The sequence below is a fragment of the Pseudopipra pipra genome, chromosome 4 (genome assembly GCF_036250125.1).
Source record: "Pseudopipra pipra isolate bDixPip1 chromosome 4, bDixPip1.hap1, whole genome shotgun sequence".
NCBI classification, from domain to species: Eukaryota; Metazoa; Chordata; class Aves; order Passeriformes; family Pipridae; genus Pseudopipra; species Pseudopipra pipra.
Genome location: NC_087552.1, coordinates 33631565 through 33651749, shown reverse-complemented (window position 1 = coordinate 33651749; position 20185 = coordinate 33631565). Strand labels below are relative to the sequence as shown.

The following is a 20185-nucleotide window of genomic DNA, read 5'->3' as shown; positions in this document are numbered from 1 at the left end:
TTAATCTTTCATGTTGAATTGCCTGCACATAGAAAACAAGAGCACATTAAGAAGCCTAGTCTGTGACTGCATCATTTCAGGTATCCAGGGATAAAGACAAGTCAAGATGCAGGAGCTTGTGCCTGGTGGTCATTGATACAGTCCACCTGTCTCCTGCAGATTGGCCATAGGCTGTTGGCTAGGAAGACTGGCAGCAGTGCAGGCCACCAGCTGTTTCAGAGTCTGTAGCTTGTCCAGCATGATCAGCAGCACCCTGGGTCACAGTTCTTCCCATCAGTACAAGTTGATCTGGTTTCCTCTACAAATGCATTTATAGGTGGGGATGAATTTCCGAGGTTAAACCAAAACCAAACCAAAAAAAAACAAAACAAAAAAAGGGGGAGAGGGAGAAAATAATTGCAAATATTCAGTTCTTTTATTCATTTACATTTGCAAACTATATCTAGGACTGTGAAGGACTAGAAAATACTTCTTAAATTCCCCTCTTCCATCTATTGTTATTTTCCTATATTAGTTCCTATATTCCTGTGTTCCTAACCTTAGGAAAGGATAACACTGACCATGAAATATGGGTATATGAAAAAATTACATAAAAAGCTGAGTTTAATGGATGCAAATGACGGTATCTCAGATACAGTTTAAAGCAAAGAACAAATATAGAATCTAATGGACATTACAGGCTAAACATAGGTAGGCAAAGTGAAATAACATAGGCTAGAATTTGGTCAGACAATAACCACGTTCAGTCTATTCTATCTAAAAATTTGTCTTGCATATTTTATGACCACAGAGGAAGAACCGTTTTAGCTCAGTAGTGCCATTTAGTGACTTGTTCCAGCTTTGGTCTAGAATAATTCCAGAAAGAAGAACACGACCCACCTGAATAATGAACATTATTTTTTTTGTTTTTCTTGAAACACGAAGAAATGTTTGTTTTCCAAACAACTCCATAGTCATTCTAGCCTTAATTATTTCGTGGTATCTAGTAGTGTGCTGGAGCTGTACACCACCAGACCTGAAAAAAACCAAAAAAAAGTCACTTGATATTTTAGCTTTTAAGTGTCCAAAATTAGAGCAAATATCTGATAAATTAACAAGATACTGTATTCCATTTTGTTGAATTTCTACCACCATCTATTCCAAAGAATGTGCTGGTGCATGAGAAAGCCTCAAAAAACCCCTCAGCAGTCAATACTGTACATCAGTGGTTACAGCACGTTATGATTTCAAGGTTGCAAATGAAACGAGGAAGGAAGAACAATTCTCCATATCCATTTATAATTTCTTCCAGATAATCTTTAAAGAATCGCAGTAGGAAGATTTTACCTATCCAAAATTTCAATTTCAGAGAAATGTTATACCATAGGAAAGCTGTTAGTAACTGAGAATGTACCATGTTTTAGCGCTGCTTGGTTGTAATGGACAGGCCACAGTGCTGAGTACATGCAAGAACGGGGCATTTGGAAACAATTGTTGCAGTGTGATGCATTTCTGACTCAAGCAACTTGTCTGGAGCTTTTTGAATTGATTTTCTTTGTTTGGGATATGTCCCATCAGTCACATTTGAACTAAAAAATAAAAAAAGGGAGAAAAACTGAAGTGGATGGAGAGATTTCTTACAACCCTAATTACTCCAAAAACTCAGATTTGGATAAAGGAGATGATATGAAGGCTCTTTCACTGGTAATGGGCGTGGATAATGAAATTTTAACTTGATAGTACATATTTAGACAAAAACGTAAAGAAAAGTTATGGCTTATGAAAAAATCCACTCACAAAGTTTTATAAATTCAGATTGGACCAATATGAAAAATAAACTAATTCCTTAATTGTCTATTCCCCTTTCCTATTAACTTTGGAGAAGAGAATATCTCCATTAGCTTGAATTACAGTGAACATATAAATTTTATTATTTTGTATTTTGACTAGGCAAGGAGACAGAAGTCAGAGCTTTGCCAGTGTCTCGCTGCTTAAGGGGGCACAGGCTTTTAACTTCTGTCTGCCTCAACTTTCCCAGCTGTGTAGTGATTAGGCTACGCCACGCTTTGGAAAGCACAAATAGGAAACTGCTGAGCTGTTTAGTAGCATATAAATAGAATTTAAAAATTCCCTATCTGTTTTTAATTTCTCATCACAAGAATATATGATTCCCAAAAGTTCTAAAATCCAGGGGGCAGGGGATATTTTAAATTAAAAAGTTCAGTAAACAAACCTAAACGTGGAAGAGAGAATTTTTTCAGTACATTTGCATGCAGTGCACTAGAGGGCCCTCAGGAGTTAGAAATGGATGGAATGCACTTTTGGAAGGCATATACTTCACAGAACTTTTCATTACAGAATTTAAAATAGAAGTTGCTGTGGTTTTGTGTGTGTGGGTTGTTTTTTTTTTTTTTTAATAACGTGAGGTTCATGTAAGTTTATAGCAGTTCATATGCAAACCACCTCTCAGTAAAGTTAGCTTCCAAATTGTACTTAGCTTGCAATGAAATACCTAAATGTGAACCATACTTAAAACTGAAATATGTGCTAGACGCCAGCTCAGTTACTTTTATTGACCTAAGGAGTTTACCAGAACAAAGGATGTGTCAAGCTGAATAGGTAAGAAATTTTATTTTTATAGCAATATACATACAATGTGCACTTATTCTATTTTTGTTTGGAAAGAGGTATCAGCCACTGTCATTTCATTTTAAAACTATAGCTAGATACTTTTTATAGCTTCAGAAGTGTGAAGAGAATTAACCATCTTTCGTTTTTAATGTGTGTTTATGAATTATGTGAATTATATTCATGTCAACTAGGGAAATTTGGCAATGCTAATATATTTTTATATTAATGAATATGTGTATATTTAACTACTACAGTTACTGGTGTTAATATTTGGATAATTTACAGCATTTCCATAACCTAAGGTTTAGTGAAAACTTTATCTCATAAGAAAAAGATAATGATCTGAGTTTGGCAAGCTTTTATTCTAATGCTGCAATACAGCCAGCTGAGATTACAAATTGAGCCTGTATTTAATGATTTTTGTGTGAGATTTTTTTTCAATGAGAAAGTGAAAGATGTATCTTGACAAATTTCTACATACATACTGTCTCATCTGAACTTTTTTCCCTGGAAAATATAGAACTACAGATGCCACATGTGAGTAATGAAATGAAATGTTACTGTTTTCTTTTTGCAGTTTGTAAAGGAGATACATCAGATCTTTTAGACTACAAGTCAGTAAACTTTGCTTACGCAGCTGGCTCCATTCATTCTCTGAAACCAATCACTTTCCCTGTGGTGGCTGATAAGAATTTAACAGCTTGAGAAGGTGGAGTGCATCCTTAGTGCTAACCACTTTCCCAGGCATATCAGTAGCCTCTGTCCATCACCCATGCTGGAAGCTAGTTGGAAAACAAGAAATAGAAATTGGGGAAGGAAAATCATGCATCATCATCCTGGCTGTAATGCACTGAAGACTTTATGCTGTTTTCATCATATGGATTCACCAGAGAAATGACCACCTTTGATCAGCAAAGTAAAATCAAAAACTTGTTTATTTGCTGCCTGTGCCCCTCGCGGGTGTTGAGGCTCTGGACTTGCAGGCGCCCAAGGACAAGGAGGAATCTGCTTGTGGGCACCGCCTGTGTGATCTACCTGGGATTCCTTGTCAGTCAGGTTGGTCATGTTTTACCCCAGCACAAAGGAGGACATCAAAAGATCAGTTCCAGAAGTCTCCAAGATGCAGCCCAAACTCCTTTTCTGGGCATCCCACTGGATGGCACCCTGTCACCACCCAATTTCCAGGAACCCCAGCTGGGTAGCAATGGGACCTTGCTGCCACCCAATGTAGTTTATATCACCCTGCGGTCCAAGCGCAGCAAGCCTGCCAATATCAGAGGCACAGTGAAGCCAAAGCGCAGGAAGAAAAATGCAACGCCTTTGTCCTACGGGCAGCATTTTCCAAAAGCCACTTTTATGGGCCTGGAAGAGGCCTTTGCTCAACAGCCAGGGAGGGCCATGCATGCCACGGGCACAATGGGAGCAGCAGTAGCTCTGGAGGCGAGAAAGTACCAGCTGGATGAACATAGAAATAGAGGAATGGCAATCGAGGAGAGGGGTCACCGGAGACCCGGGATGATTTCTGGAGCTGTAAAGGCACAGCCCCATCCTGAGGAAAGCAATATCAGGATTTACAGTGAGAGCTCTCCCTCGTGGATGAGCAAAAATGACATCCTAAACATGCGAATGCTGGCAGATTCTCCGATAGAGAGCATCCAAGAAGTACCTTCACACAAAGCAGTCCTGGTAGTGTTTGCAGGAGGTCCCAGCACCACAGGAACTGCTTGTGATCAAGGACACTGTGGGATCGTCAAAAGACCCCTCGACATGAGTGAAGTGTTTGCCTTTCATTTGGATAGGATCTTGGGGCTAAACAGGAGCTTACCTTCTGTAAGCAGGAGATCAGAGTTCTTCCAAGGTAACACATTCCTATGGTTTTCAGCTTGCAGGTGGGGTGCAGATGTTTCCTTTCCCCTCCCATGCAGCCATGGGGCAGCAGCCACCACCTTTAACTCCTGAGAGCCCAAGAGCTAACCCTATTGGTAGAGGGAAATAAAGGTGGTATAACTTCTGCAGTGCAGTTATCCTGTCCAAGGGATGCAGTACCCCAAAGTTTAGGTCAAATACCATTGAGCTGTTGAGGGCAGTAACAGTTTCTCTTACATGAGAATCTGGAATGAGAAAAAAGAGAGAGTGTAATCCGTAGGTTGCATGAAATTGTAGAAACTGCCTGAAATGAAACTGGTGAAAGAGGTTCTGGAATACTCCATGATTCAATGGGTATTTCTGATGTTTTTTTAAAAAAGTTTTCTCATCTTTTAGAATTGATTTCAATCAAATACTGTTGAAACTGGGCACAAAAATTCATCTCTTAGGTGGTAGGAAAGGGGGGTTGTATTTAGACAGATAATCTACTCAGAGAGGTAGGGAACTTTCCTGCAGAAGCTTGAATCTACTTCTATGGTACTAATCCCCTTGGGAACTGAAAATTTTTTTAAAAGTGCTTCCCTCTCCTCTGGTACTTAAAAACCAAATAAACTACATGTCAGTGGATCTCGCTGTACATTTTGAGGTTAACTACACACATCTATATATTATCCAAAGAAACGTACACAGTAAATATCTCAATATGGCTGTTACATGATTGGCATAGAGTTTTCAATTAAAAATTTGATTTCTAACCTTTAGTGAAATTAAAGGTAAGTTTCAGACATGTAATGTGAGTTTTAACATTGCTACCTTCTTAAATATGTCTTCAGCATAACTGCTATTTTTGTACAGTCACAAATCACAATCCAGAAGGACTATGTTGCATTTTAATGAATCACTGCAAAAGTAGCTAGCTATGTTTTTGCTGTTCATTTCTTGCTGCTGAAATTAGCTTATACTAAATACTTTTATATCAGTCTGCATTTCTTAAAAAGAAAAGTAATGCAAGAATGACTTTGTAAAGTCTGTCAGCAGGAAGACAATCCAGTGATGTCCAGTTTCTTCCTGTTTTGTAAACCTTCCCTTTGGCAGCCTGTACAACAATGTGAATGAATCTCTAGGAACAACAGTTTAGAGGCTTCTGAATATTATTCATAGTTGCAGAGCATGGAAGATACATTATGCCTATTTTATTTTTAGGAACAACATCTATTGCTATAGAGCTGTCCTAAGGCATTAAGGTAGCTCGGTTGGAGGAACTCTGCATAGTGTGGCTGTGGAGATGACAGACTGCAAAGCTTGGAAAACTGCTGTTAGGCTAATTGTGCATTGTGTTGCTCATTGTCTGTCGCCTTACAGTATGTTTTAGACTGTCTGTGACAGAGTGTATTGTTCTGCCCTCTTTAATTTTCTCTTCCTCATAACTGGCTATGTTCCTATTGCAAGAGGAGGGTTGCTAGGTGATGAGAAGAGAAATAACATTATTTTGGTCTCACTTCATTTTTTCCAGCTAAAAGCTGAACAGAGCATTTGGAACAGTGATTGTACCTTGTCTCTCACCATTTCTTTGGCCTGGAAATATGCTGGAGCTCAGATGCCTAATAACTACTTGAGCTCTTTACTGTTGATGTGCTTGTGTTGGGCATAATCTGAGAACATCTGTGTTGAGCAAATGAGCAAAAATATATTCTTAAAAATAATATGAACAGTTAGCTCATTTCTATGATCCATATGCATTTCAGTTAAGATTAGGTGGGCATTGTAAAGTTTTTTACAGGGTGGCTTTTGTAAAATAGTTATTCACATGGGAAAGCAAGCAATGCAGGATTAAAGACTGTGCATGTGTGTATGAATGTACACTATTTCTGGGCTGACACATCTCTCTCCCTGACACATCCCTTTTGCTTGCCCCAGTTGTGATGTGATCTAACAAGACATGTTTGATGTAGCATTAAAATCTTAAAAAATGGGCTTTTCAAAACTGTCATTCATTTTGTCAAAAGCAGTTTCAAAGAACTGCTTAGTGAATCCCTCTACAGGTTCTGTCTCCCTTATTCTCATAAATCTGCCTCTGATTTTTTGTCTAAAGTCTATCAAAACACTGTACTCAAGTCCCCTGTCTGCTACCCTCACCTACCCTACTTAATTGTCAGAGCTTTTGAGTGTTAACTGAATGTTTTTATCGTTTGTCTAATTTTTCTATCATGGATGGAAAAATCAGGTATGATAACTGTCTCATATTTTTGCGATGCATTTTCTGAACATAAATGCCTGGGAAGTACAGGTAGGAAAAGCCCCTTTGAGTTTAGCGTAACAGACTAAAAGAGCATGATTTTGGGCATACGCAAGCAGTCATTCTTTCCTCCCATTTCTACCTACAAGTTGTGAAAAATGTCGAGAGCTCCAAAACATCTATAAACAAAGAAGGACAAACCTGTAAAACAACAACAAATAATCATAAAATTGTGTCTATTGGAGACAATGGAGGCTGAATCTTATGTGTCTGAGTTTTGAGATGGTCACATTAATACCACAGTAATGAAAATCTTCATTATTTCATAACCCTAACCTGAGGAACAGAGGAGACATAAGGGACCTTGCTTGGTGTTGCAGCCCTATGTTAATTACCTTGGCACAGAAGCTAAATAAAATGACTGCACGTGTTGCCTCTAGCTCAGCAATCGAATTTTCAGGGTAGGATGATGGCAATGCTTGTTATAGGGCTTCAGCTACAACAGGACTAACATGAGCTGGAGCAGGGTTGCTTCTCTGTTGCAGCTGACAGCTGTAAGGATAGCACTCTGGTTCCTTGGATCATAGCAACAAGGCTGAGCTCTTTATTCAGCTTTTGGTACTATATATAATTATTGCTATGCAATTTTGTTGCACCACTTGCTGAGGGACTGAACTACTGCATGCTGTCGACTACCTCTATTCCTCTCCGACTTTCTGATAACCTAAGTTTGGCTAAATATGTTTTATACTGTGCTGAAAAGATCAGAAACAGGTGTACTCAATTCAGCTTAATTTTTTTTTTAGCTAAAGATCGAATCCACTATTTGTCCAGAACCTCTTTCTTTTTGTCACCCCCAAACATGCAAGAAACTCTTCCTTTGAATAACACCTTTCATGTTTGCATGATTTAGTGCAAATAGCTGAATGATGTGATAGATAGCTCCACTGGTTGCACTTGTCATTTTGCTTTACTGGCCTCTACATGATGATAAATGGAGCCATAAGCTTTTCCTCGTTGTACCCTGTATTATCAGACTGTCCTTGCCATCTCATCAAAAGTTATGCAAAAGCATAACATATTATGAATCACTTATATCAGGGCAAAGAATAAAACCCCAACCCAAGACTGCTTTATGCATGCAGGGTACTCCAAAATACTTCCCTATAGTGCTGTACCTCTCAGAGGGGTAAGAGAATATTTCCGATATTCTGTTGGGTAGAGAAGTTTGTGAATAAGCAACAATGCAGTCCATAGTCTAGAGAGCAACTAATGCACATTTCATGCATTCCTTAATACTGACATCTATATGAGCACAGGACAAAAACATTGCAATGAGTTGCACAGGGAAGAAAGAAAAATAAATGGCCTAAATTCTCTCCGCTTTCTGCTTCTGTCCCTTATATTTTCCCTCAGAATTTAAACTCTCAAAATCAAGTAATGATCTGTATGTCAGTCCCTCTCATTTTCTGCACTAAATTGCCCTCTCCTTCAAATATGTGAGCAGCTAAACCGCTCCTTGCAAATGTGGCAGTGGTAAGCTGTACTGCCAAACAATGATGAGTTTGAGAAAGGGCTTTAGCTACCTCATGAATGGTTTCTGGTTTTAGTGTTGCTGTTATGGGGCATGTTTGAAATTATTTTCTTTTAAGAAAGTTTAAAAAAATGCTGTAGCTGCAAGTTAGAGCACAAGATAAGAGTGATATTTGCAAGAGCAAAATGTGATGAAGAAGAATGCAGACTATTTTTGAAGTGATATGGAGTGTGGATATCTAAGATGATGCCTGTGTTGAAGAAGGCATGTAGTGATACATTACTTAGCTGCACGTGCAGCAGTTTGAGTACCTTGAGGTAGTCTAGTCTCAGCAGCCTGAGGTTTCATCTGTGTTAGCTTATTCAACTTAGCAAAGACATTTTAGAAATATTTTGATATTCAAAGATGTGTATGATTTACTAGGAAGCTGGTTTCAACATGAGTTCTGAAAAATCTTTCCTATAGAACTTTGCAAATTGCCTTTGGATGGTTAGGTAGATATACAGATCTAAAGTGGCAGATGAAAGTTAAATGAAGCCATTGAGCTTTGGGGGAGATTCAGTGCAATGCAGCTGCAGCAAAAGAAAAGTGGCAGCCCTTGGTGTTAATATATAAAGCTGACTAAGAAAGAAGGACATACAGAATACAGTGGACTTATTCTGAAGTGTACTCAACCTTCTCAGTTTTGGCTGTAGGTCTCTTCACTATTCAGGTGACTTTAGCCCTATCCTCACAAAGTTTGAATCAGAAGAGCTCCACTTATTTCATTATGGTCATGCCAATTCATCCAGCTGTGAATCAGACCCCTTATCTGCTTTAATTCGGAATCTTCATGTTTTTCCCGCAAGTGTCAAAAATCTGAATCACAGCTTTTTATTGAAGCTGCTGTTTCATATTCCTGTAATTCAATTTATATTACAGAGTTGAAGGATTTTATTTTGGCTCATCTTTTCTGCCCCCATTTCCTGTGAAATGCAAACATTTCCTGCATTTAACCTTAGTCTTTTAAAAATGTTTTTGTATCTTAGTGGAAACTGGCAAGATATTATTAATATTTTTCAAGTATTTATATTACTATTGTTTATCATGTCCTTTTTGGGTAGACAGGAGATGTTTGTTTTGCTAGAAGACTGTTTATGTATTTGGTTTGTGGAAAAATTCATGAATAGTTACATAAGCTGTTACTGGAGATATAAAAATAATAGATCAAGCTTGGTCCTGAAGAAAGCAATCCTTTTTTTGTGACAATTTCCAATGCTTATATAGACTTTCTCCAGCTCTCTGGGAAAAGAAGCCTAGCCAATAGTTGACCTAACTTGGCTAAAGTCATCTTCAATGTAGGTAATGGAGCCAGAGCAAGAGAGATGGAGAAATGGGTAAGATTTCCCAAATTAGTTACCTAAATACTTATTCAGGAACCTCAGTAGAGGAAAGGCCGGATTTTCAGGAGTGCTCAGCACTTTTTTTCAATGGAGGAAAGAGTATGGAGCATGCTGCTGATAAAGGTAATACTGATAAGGAAAGAGAGATTGATGTTCCTAATAGAAGAACACACTCTGTGTTCTAAGAAAGCATCGGACAACTGGGAAGGAAGTTAAAGAGGTGCTGAAGTTGCATGTTGGTTTAGGTTGGCTTGTCTTGGCCTGGGAAGGACTGCCTTGTATGTGCAAGCCACGGCAGAGAGAAGATCAAGTACATTTTGGTTTTGGAAAGGAATTAGTTTTTCTCTCGGGCTTGATTGCATGCAGGGCCTCTCTTGCTTTTTTGGTGAACACAAGGTGGAACTTTACATATGTTTCAGTGCTAGGTATGGGCAAAGATACTTTCTCACTTGTTGTTTTAGACCAGTCAGCATCCTTTGAACAAGTTGCTTTTTGATTCAGCTGTATGGAGATAGTTTTTCACAGTCCTGGCTGCTTACAAGTGGAACATTCACATCAGCAGCTTTTACCTTGCTGTTGGCATTGATACCTGCTTTCCCTATGCTATTCTCTGTCTGGTTTTCTTCTAGAGAAGGTGCCTTGGACCTTTTGCCTCCATGTGAGTTTCTGAAAGCTTTTTTTCAAATCTGTCTCTGTCTCCATGGGCATGTGGAAGGCAAAGAGACAGTTTAGGCTGCCTTTAACTATGCAGTAAATTGTGCAATAGTGTAGACTTTAAGTTCGTTGACCTTCAAGATGAATATGAATAATTTTTAAAGCTTTATATGTGTTCGAACACTTGTTATTTAGTAAACAGCAGCTTTGCAGATAAATGGTTCTTCCTCTCTGTACCAAGACATATTTTGGTCTTTTGTCTACACACCCAAAAATGTAAAGAATTTCTTTGTTTTAATGTGTGTACAAACCACAGTCAGTCATGGGTTCTTGACAGTTTAAGGCAGCAGTAGCATTGCATCAACCATAAAAGGAGAGTTCCACTTTCCCAAGAAGATAGATACATTTGTTACTTGACATTTCATGAAATATATTTGCCAGTTCTTACACTGAGAAAGCTCATTTTAAATTCTTTGATGAGATTTCTTCTCACTGAGAATTCTGAACACCTGAGTTCACCAAAGAGAAGTCCCTTTTCTCTGTTTCAGGGAAGAGCAGAATATTCTTTACACAGAGGAACTAAAGAATTTGGCCAAAATATTTGCTATACAAAACAGATCTCATCTCTAGGTAAAAACCCCAAACTTGTCAAGGTGTTTATTCTTGCTAAACTCACACATTCTAGTATTCTCATATATCTTTTCAGAGCTCTGAAGGCATAAATACTTAAGGTCTAAAATACTAAAGATAATAAAATAAACCCACCTTGAGTATAGAATTTGCAGTGTTTCTATATCCATTATGCAGAAAGAAACCCCTTTGACATGTTTTCAACTCTTGAAAAAAATCAGTTCACTGGAATCAGAGGGAAATTACATTGTTGATTCAGAGTGTAGGCTCTTAATTTACCTAGAAACTTCATAATAGTTTAGTTTAGTATACGATTTTGTACATTAATCTCTTGCTTCAAACAGGAAAAGCCTTCTGTTCACTGAAGGCATTTATGCCTATGCTTTTGTTCCTATGGTGGCTGGTGTTGGATGTAGAATAAGACCACGTTGACCAAAGGATGTCAAGTTATTAGTCCCTGGCTGTTTTTCCTGCCAGATCTGTAAAATGTCTAAAGAAAAGTCAAATAAGACTGACAGTATTGCACTATACTAATGATGGTTTTTTTCTTTTTTCAGGTGGTCAAGCCTGTCCTGTTATTCTCTGGGATTCCTCACTGAGTCCAACAGATAATAGTACCCATTCTTCAGTGAGGTTAACATGGGGACAATATCAGCAGCTGTTGAAGCAGAAATGCTGGCAGAATGGTAAAGTTCCCAAAGCTGAGTGGGGCTGTACTGAAATCCACCATCATGAGTGGTCCAAGATGGCACTTTTCGATTTTCTTCTGCAGGTAAATCGCTTACTGAGCACAACTGTCTGCTTCAAAAATCATGTGAGCAAACACAGGACTCTTAGAAAACGTAATTTTAGTCTAAATCATTTTTTTTTAATGGGAAAGAGATGTATCTGCATAGTTTGAATTTATTTCTGGTTTTTTCTTATGATTAAAATATCAAAAATGCAGTTTATAATCAGGGAAAGAGATCAGGAACATAACTGACTAATTTCCTTTTAAAGAGGAAGCAAAGGCTTTTGACTTGTTTTATTTCACCTTGAGACAGGCATACTGTTTCTCCTTCACTCCTTTTTTCTCCAAAAGAAAAAGATCTTGACTATGTTCACAACTGTAAATCTCTGTTTACTGTGTGGTCCTTCTTGCAGCTCCCCAGCCCCCAGAGGTAACTGAAGTGGTTTTGGTGAGCTGCAATCTGGATCAAGATAGCTGTAGTTGCTAGTTTTCCTTTTTTTAAAAAGTGTAGCCAGTGACTTAGCCAGGAAGGACTGTTTGGTTTTTCACATAATTTAGTTTTTAAGAGGGTGAAATTTCTTGAAATTTAAAAATCATGACTTGGCTTATGCATAGCCTATCCCTGTTCTTCTTAGTCCTGTTAGAGAATGAACTCATGTCTCCAATTTTTTTAGTTATATTTTTGCATATTTGTTACGTTAAACAGAGCATTCAATTATTCTCCAAAAATAGATTGCCACTTGTCTAATAACTCCATCTTTAGTCCCATTATGAGCAAGTAATGCTTAGAAATGGGTATAAAGTCATACGTGGATTAGGCTGTTGCTAAACAGTAAGGGTCCTGTAGGAATAGTACAGATTGTGTCAGAGTTAATGTTTTCATGTCATTATATTCTCATTTAACAGTTTAAAAATTCATATGAGTTCTGTGTTGATTTCTAATTTTAGGGTCTCCTAAGAAAAGTTTGTGATATTCATAGTAGAGCTCCTGTTATCCAGAAGGAGCTGGATCTTAAAATAAGATACAAAAGGATTGAACTTTACATGACAAGAAACAAATTACTGTTGTACTAGTAGCTGGTATCAGAGTGATTTATGCCTCTGGTTCCCTACCAGACAAGAACACGCATGCCAGATAGTGAGTGAAAGTGAACCTTATGGTTATTAAAAACAAAATTTTATCTGGGTGCTCTCATACTTAACTTTAAAATTTTTCATCAGTAGAAGAAGACTCTAAAAAAAAAAAACTATGGAGGGGTTCTGCATTAAAAAAAAATAAATCTGTGCTTCATGAGTCATTCAGAAATAGAGAATAATGGTGAAAAGTATTTTCTGTTAAACATCCCTCAGAAGAATGGGTTTGGTTCCTATAATAGGTGTTCCTAATCTCTGGTTTCAAATGCTATAAAACATAGGAGCAGGGTGAAAAATGCTTATAATTGACCTTTATTTGCCTTCTGCAAGAACTCAAGCAAAATAAGGACATAAACGTAAAGTTGCTTCTTTAATTTCGGGGGTTTGGACCTCTTATGTACATAAATGTATAACAAAAAACATGCTGAACTGTTAAGGTTGCAGCATCAATTGCAGTGTGTCCCATCATAATGGCACTGAAATGAGGGAAGATATTATGAAAAGGCTGTCTGTCAAACACGATCTTCTTGTCTATTTAATGCACATAGTGAAGTGTGGTGCAGATGAATTAGGTCTATACATCAAAAGAGTCTGTCTAGAACAACTCTGCTTCGCTTTTTTACCTTTGGATGAGTTGAATAAGAGATCCCATGACCTAAACAGTGGAAGCCAGAGAGACTCTACCACCTGCAGATGCTGAATGCTGCTCATGAAAGGAGAAAGAGGCAGAGAAATCTCTTCCTCAGGATTTTCACATTTGAAAACGAACACTTTCAGCAATACTGCTAGCAATAGAACTACATATAAAAACCCCAACCAACCAAAATTAAACCCAAACAAATTCTCAGACTTTCATTTGATGAAATAGGAGGCCTTTTCATTTCAACATGCAGCCTAGTTCTACATCAGGTGAATGTCCATTTCACTGGGATGTCACAGAAATAAAGTTGTAATTTTGGAAGGCTTATGTGAACATTAATGCTTTTGTGCTTAGAGCAGTGTAAAGACCTAGCAGTAAACAAGAAGGAAGGACAGAAAATTGCTTTACCTTTGATAATCTACTCATTCAGCCTTAGATGCTCCAGACCAGACTTCTACTCTCTAATTACCTGTTAGCAGGGACAACTCTGCTCTCTGGGAAGATGAGCTGGAGCCAAGGGCAGCTCTAGGGCAGGTAGGACAGGCAGGGCCAGCAGCAGGAGAGGCAGCCCAGCAGGATGGGTAGTGAAAGCCATGTGTCTGATTTATAGTCCAGTGAGCATCAGGCACAGGCAAGGCTGCAAGGCAATTCGAAGACCAGCAAGCATGAACCCCAAGCAGCAACCCAGAAACATCAGGTAGCAGGACAAGCAGCAGATAACCACCCCTCCCTTCAAAGGGCTCAGAAGAGGGCTGAGGTGCCAGGCCTGAGTTTAAAGGGGGTTCCTGTGCCCAGAGACAGAGGTGAGGTATGTGGAAGTCCCAGATGAGACTTCTCAGGGCAATTCAGGTTGATTTGTGCACTCACGGCCCTGGCAATGTTGAGTATTTATTCTCATCTAGTCAACAGGGGTAGAAGCACTTTCAAGGAGTGATTTATCCTTCCTGTATTAGATGATTATCCAAAAATGGCATCCATTGCTCTGAATGTGCCTCATTCCCTTCATTGTTTATGAAAGGGAAAATAAATGACTAAGTCAAAAGAGATGCTTAACATTTACACCACTAAAGTTAGACCAGATGTGTGTATTCCTTCCAGCTAAGAGCTGTGTGATGAATAATCGAGGGTTTGCATGGGAAAAAATAACCTAGACCATCATGTCATTAAAGTTTATTCTACAGTGCAACTCAGGGAGGCTGCTCTGTGATTATAAGTTCACTATTCTTGCATTTTATAGCTTTAGATGGTTTGTTGTGCCCCTTACTAGTCTTTTCAGTTATTTTGTGTACTGTTAGTCTAAGAGATTCCACAAAATGAAGATCCTCTGTGTGTGTCAGACTGTGCTATTTCTATTGTTCTCCAACAGAGAAAATGTAAAAAAACCCCTACAGCCTTCTGAAAAAAAAAAAGAATTGTATTCACCATCCTGTTATTTCAGTTACACAGTGGTATTGTTCCGTTATTTTCAAAGAATTTCTACTGACATAACAAATCATGGCTATAAAATGGATAAAATACACAGTCTGAGACATTGCTTCTAGCAGTACATGAAGTATGGGGACCAGGTCTTCAATGCCATTTCACTGCTGACTTTAATTATACTTGTCCTGGGCTTGCTTTCCTGTCAACTCTGTTAGTGAGTGATGCCTTACAGTGGCACTTTGCCCCAAGTACTTTGGTATTGTTTTCACTTGGCACTCTGCTGTACTTTGTTTTAGATCTATAATCGACTAGACAGAAACTGCTGTGGATTCAAACCTCTCAAGGAGGATTCCTGCATGCAGCAAGGACTGAAGCTGAAATGTAATGATCAGGATGCTGTTGACCTGACACACATAGTTCAGAGAAGGCATGACCAAAGGCACTTGGCCTTTGTAGACAATAAGGGTTTCTTTGACAGAAATGAGGACAATCTTGACTTCAAAATACTACAAGGAATCAACGAGTAAGTTTTAAGTTAATAATTTTGTAAAAAGATTGATAATTTCTTCCCGGTTTGAGACTCTTAAGTTACTGGAATAGATATCATTGGTCAAGACATTGACGGGATGTGCCTAAAATGAGTAATCCCACTGCTGTAAAAGATACAGTTAACATGCATATGGTTAAGCATGCACAGAATATTTGCTGAGTCGCTAAAGCACAACATAATGTTGCTAAAGCACAACATAAATATTGCAATTCAGAGTAAAGGCAAAGCTGATGAATTTCTTTGTTCTTTTCCAGATTCCCTGAATCTGCAGTTTCAGTGCTGAGGAGCCAACGTTTACGTGAGAAGTTGCTTCAGTCTTTGTTCCTTGACAAAATATACTGGGAGAGCCAAGGAGGCAGAAAAGGAATTGAAAAGCTTATTGATGTAATAGAAAGGAGGTCCAAAATTCTTCTTACTTATATAAATGCACATGGAGCCAAAGTATTGCCCATGAATGAATGAAACAGTGTTGTTTCCATCTGAGAGACAGTCTTTAAAAAATTTTGTATGGGGCAAAAATTGACAGTAAAATTGATTTAATTCATAGAATTATTTAATTTTTTCCCCCAAACTTTCAAGGTTATTTTTAAATAAGAAATCTTACATGGTTTAAAAGCAATACTTAAATGTCAGCTTCAGCTCAACACAGTGAAGTCTCTTCTATGTCACCAGTGGCATGAAAAATAACCAAATGGTGCAATAAATAATATGCAGTAATATATAGATATCATGAACACTCCTTCTGTTAAACTGTTTGAAAATTAGTAACAGGATTTTCAGTACATTAGTCTGGATTACTCTTACTTCCCCCATTCAGGTCAGTATAAGTTTTTCTCACAAGTTTAAATAGGACCAGAGATATATAAGCTTGATGACAACCGTCATCGCGTCTACTTCCTGAAACATATATACAGGAATTTGTCTTTTTATTAGGAATACTAAAATCCCAACATTTCCAAGGCTTTTTTTATTTTATTTTGATCTTTTGAAATCTGAGAACTAAATTCAGCTCTTTTAAAGACAGGAGTGCTTGCACTGGACATGAAAGAATTTTAAAAACAGAGAAAAGAGAACATGACTTTAACAATAATAATTATTTTGACAAATACCTGTCCAGTATGGAGTACAATTCATCATGAGTCACTCATTACAATGTACTATTTTCAATGCAAGTTGTTCTGATGTGTAGGTGGATAATCTGATATTTTCTGTCTATTGATTAACTGGGTATTTCTCACAGAATTGTCCTTTGCTACCACTATTTTTAAAAGTGGCTTTAGCTTTTTGTGAATATGCTGCTGCTACATGTTTTGTTTTTGCAAAATTCTTAACAATATTTTTTGAGAATTATTAAAAAGCAGACATGAGTGTTGTTAAACCCAGCGCCCAGGAAATGTTTATTCTGTGTGCTCAGCTCTGGCCAGCAGTTCAGGCTCTGGTTTTCCATTAAGGTTGACCACTATGGAGTGACTTGCCCTAAGTGTTCCCAAAGGTAAGGCTGTTAGAGAAAGTTGGATAAGCGCTTCAGATTTCTATCCTCCAGAAATAAAATATCAATTGATTCTACCTGTTTGTTTAGAAAGACTTTTATCATCTTTCTAGAGAAATATCTATCATCTACTTGCCATGAGATAATGGTAGAAGTTGGATACTTTTGTAGCTACTCTTGTCTTTATGTATAGTAAAAAAATATATGGTGTATAAGATTTTAAAATATTGTTGAAAGTGCTTGTTTAATGTCATTAATGAGAAACTAAAATGTCTCATCACTGTTAGTGTGGATGGGTGAATTTAATGTTTTAAATAACTACAATTCCACTAAAACCAGCTAAAACCAGTTTTCTTCCTTAGTATCAGAAAACCTATTAACAATAATTGCATTACTAGGAGAAATAGATCTCATTATAGACAGACTTAAAAATACTTAGTAAAATTTTAAGGGCTTAGCCAGCTAAATAATATTTTATTTTATTTTGTCAGCAAAGAACAGATAAATCTGTTAAAACTTACTAGAACTTAACTATTGCCTTGAAAGCACGTTTTAGAGTGCCTTGGACTTTTTAATAGCACCAAAGTAGAATTTTATAGGATTTTCATCTTACCCCTTTCTTAAAAATGTTGTAACTTATCAGCCAGATAATTTTTTTCACAGAAACGAAAATGTTAATTTGTCTTGCACTGTGAACAGAGTCTAGGGAAAGAAGTAATCCTAAGGATCCATTTCACATGGAATTCCTGTTGCAGTGAATTTCACTCTTTGATGACCATCATGATCAATTTGTCTCATTTTCTAGCGTATCTCACAGTTTTCTTCCTGCTAGATATCTGTTCAAATGGATTATCAGACACTACTGGGAGTGGGAGAAAGGCATGAATCTCAGTTGCACTAAACTTAGTAGAGGGCCAAGTGGAGATATGCATGTACCTGATTATGAAAAAAGTCCTATGGGAACTCTGTCTTCTATCTTTTAGACTGCACATCCTGATGCCAAGTCACTTCCTCACTTTGCCCAGTTGTTTTTTTTTTTTTTTCCGGAATTGGGTCATTTTCCAAGAAAAGAAGGAAATTGAAAGTAAGGATTTTTTAACCTTTTTCAGGTTGGGTCATTTATTTATATGGTCATAACTCGATGCATTCTTCTCCCTTTCTTCTGGATATGGACTAGTGTTTCCCTGAGCATGACACATGCTCTTTTATTTGCCTGGCAGTTCAGTGCCAGCTCTTAAAGCAGCAATGTAATTGCCTACTAGTAAGAAATTGCCCTGAGGCTGATCTGGACCACTGCCTCTCAGTTGTCATGAGTTTAAGAGGTCTGAGCAGCCATGATGCTGTGCAGTACTTAAAAATTTGACCAAGCATGAAAAGCATAACTGTAAAAAGCAGAACTTCTGGAGACTTTCCAAGGGCAAAGAAATACTTCTTTCTCTGAAAGTCTGAATTTGTGTGTAGGACAAGGCATTCTGCATGCTGCTCTCATCTTACAATGGTGCATTATTATTGCACTATGCATAGCTGGAGGCTTTGCTGTGTTAACATGCCATATTTCTTATGTGTGCAAACACTTTCATAAGTCTTCAGGTAGGTCAGGAGAGGCTTTGTGAAATTGGACAGTGGGATTGGACTGTAAATTTCTTCTAATTCTCTGAAGTTCATAACAAACTCCAGAAAGTGCTTTTTCTCCATAATGTTTATCCTGTTGCTGCGGAGCTTGGTATTTGAATCCAGTATTGTTAATAATGCAAAGTATGATTGCAATAACACTTGTGAGTACATACAAGCCAAGGTCTAGGGGGTTGTTTTATGATAATGAAGAATTCTGTATTTTTTGAGTGCATTTGCATAAAAGCTACAGTAAAAAATACAAAAAAAGCACTTTATTGAGTTTGTTCATTCTCTGCTACTGCATTCAAGATACCTGCTGTCCCTTCAGTAACAGGGGTAAAGTTTATTGGGAAATCGGTTCACTTCCTTTGAAAGCAGCGTGACGTTGGACTGACAGGAAGTGCACTGTGACCTAAATAATATTAACTGACAGGGCAAATCCCGAAGAAGTCTTACTCAGCCTGTGGTGATCAATAGAAAGCCAAGAGTCTGTGCTTTAGTCATCTTTGCTGGGCTGTCTTCCATTTCTGGGCATATGGGATCACACATATGTTGGTGTTGCATATTACTTGGAAGGGTGTAACCAACAGCAACAGTGCAAAACCTGTGGGTAGGAAAAGGCGATTATGTCATTCTTGAATCCGCTTGAAAGCCAGAACCACATGAAATGGAATTACTAAGAAAGTCAAAAGAGTCTGCTGATTTCATAACATTGGGAGACAGAGCTTAAAATAAGTAGCACAGGCACAGATGCCTTAAAATTCCTCGGGAGCCTGCCAGCAAGTTAATACTCTTAAATGTTTCAGAAGCTGAGGACATGAAAACTTCTGTGGAGCACTGTGAGAGCAGTTTCCTTCTTTTTTTTGTGTGTGTACTCCATAACATGCTATATTAAAATAATAATAATAAAAAAGATAAATTCCATGGTTTCAAATGAGCAAATACAGATTTAGGATACGTTAAGGGACAAGGTTCCACTAGCAATTCTGGGAACACTTTCATGTGCATGCCTGTGTATGCAAACACAAACATACATGTATATATTTATATACTTAGGCTTGTTCCTATAAAATGATCAATTTGGCTAATAAAGAGTGAGCTGTTTATGTAATTTACTGTTTACATGTAGAATTGTATTTGTGATTGTAAGTCAAATTTTGGGTATACACAAGTTGAAGTTTAAACAAAACATTATTATAGATGAAACTTTTGTTCTCAAAGGATTAACTCTTCCCTTGCCAACACATTTATATAATCTTATAAGTTTTTCATTTGTAGGGAAAAACAGCAATATGTTTTGTGTCTGAGCTAAACTGCCAGAGTGATATCAACTCAGAGGTTTTTTAAAGTTTTGTACTAGATATTGAATTTCCATTTTATTTTGGAATTTGTGAATTTTAAAAGTCAATTTGTTTATACTTTAATTAATACCAGTAAAAGCGTGTTCACAAGAAATGAATCATTTGAATCTCTACTGCTATTTTCATATAGTGTCTAGGAATATACAAAATAAAAGAATAACTGTCAGATTTTCAGTTCAGCTCTCTAAGTTGCAATAACAAAACCATAACACAATAATTATTGTAATATGTGGATCATTAGTTACTGTTCAGAAAGAATTATGGCCTTGAAGCTGCTTCTTCACAGAAACAGTCCAAAACAGATTATAGGGTTCTTTCTGTCGAAATATTTTC

At 37.5% G+C, this 20185-nt stretch overlaps 1 protein-coding gene across 1 annotated transcript; it reads left to right on the top strand.

The window, feature by feature from the left end:
* Nucleotides 1-268: 268 nt before the first annotated feature.
* On the top strand, nt 269-19946 carry GASK1B (golgi associated kinase 1B). Its single transcript, XM_064652323.1, has 5 exons — nt 269-2598; nt 3188-4468; nt 11470-11684; nt 15135-15361; nt 15643-19946. The coding sequence occupies exons 2-5, from the start codon at nt 3472-3474 to the stop codon at nt 15848-15850; spliced, it is 1647 nt and encodes a 548-aa protein (XP_064508393.1). The 5' UTR covers nt 269-2598; nt 3188-3471; the 3' UTR covers nt 15851-19946.
* The last annotated feature ends 239 nt before the right edge of the window (nt 19947-20185 follow it).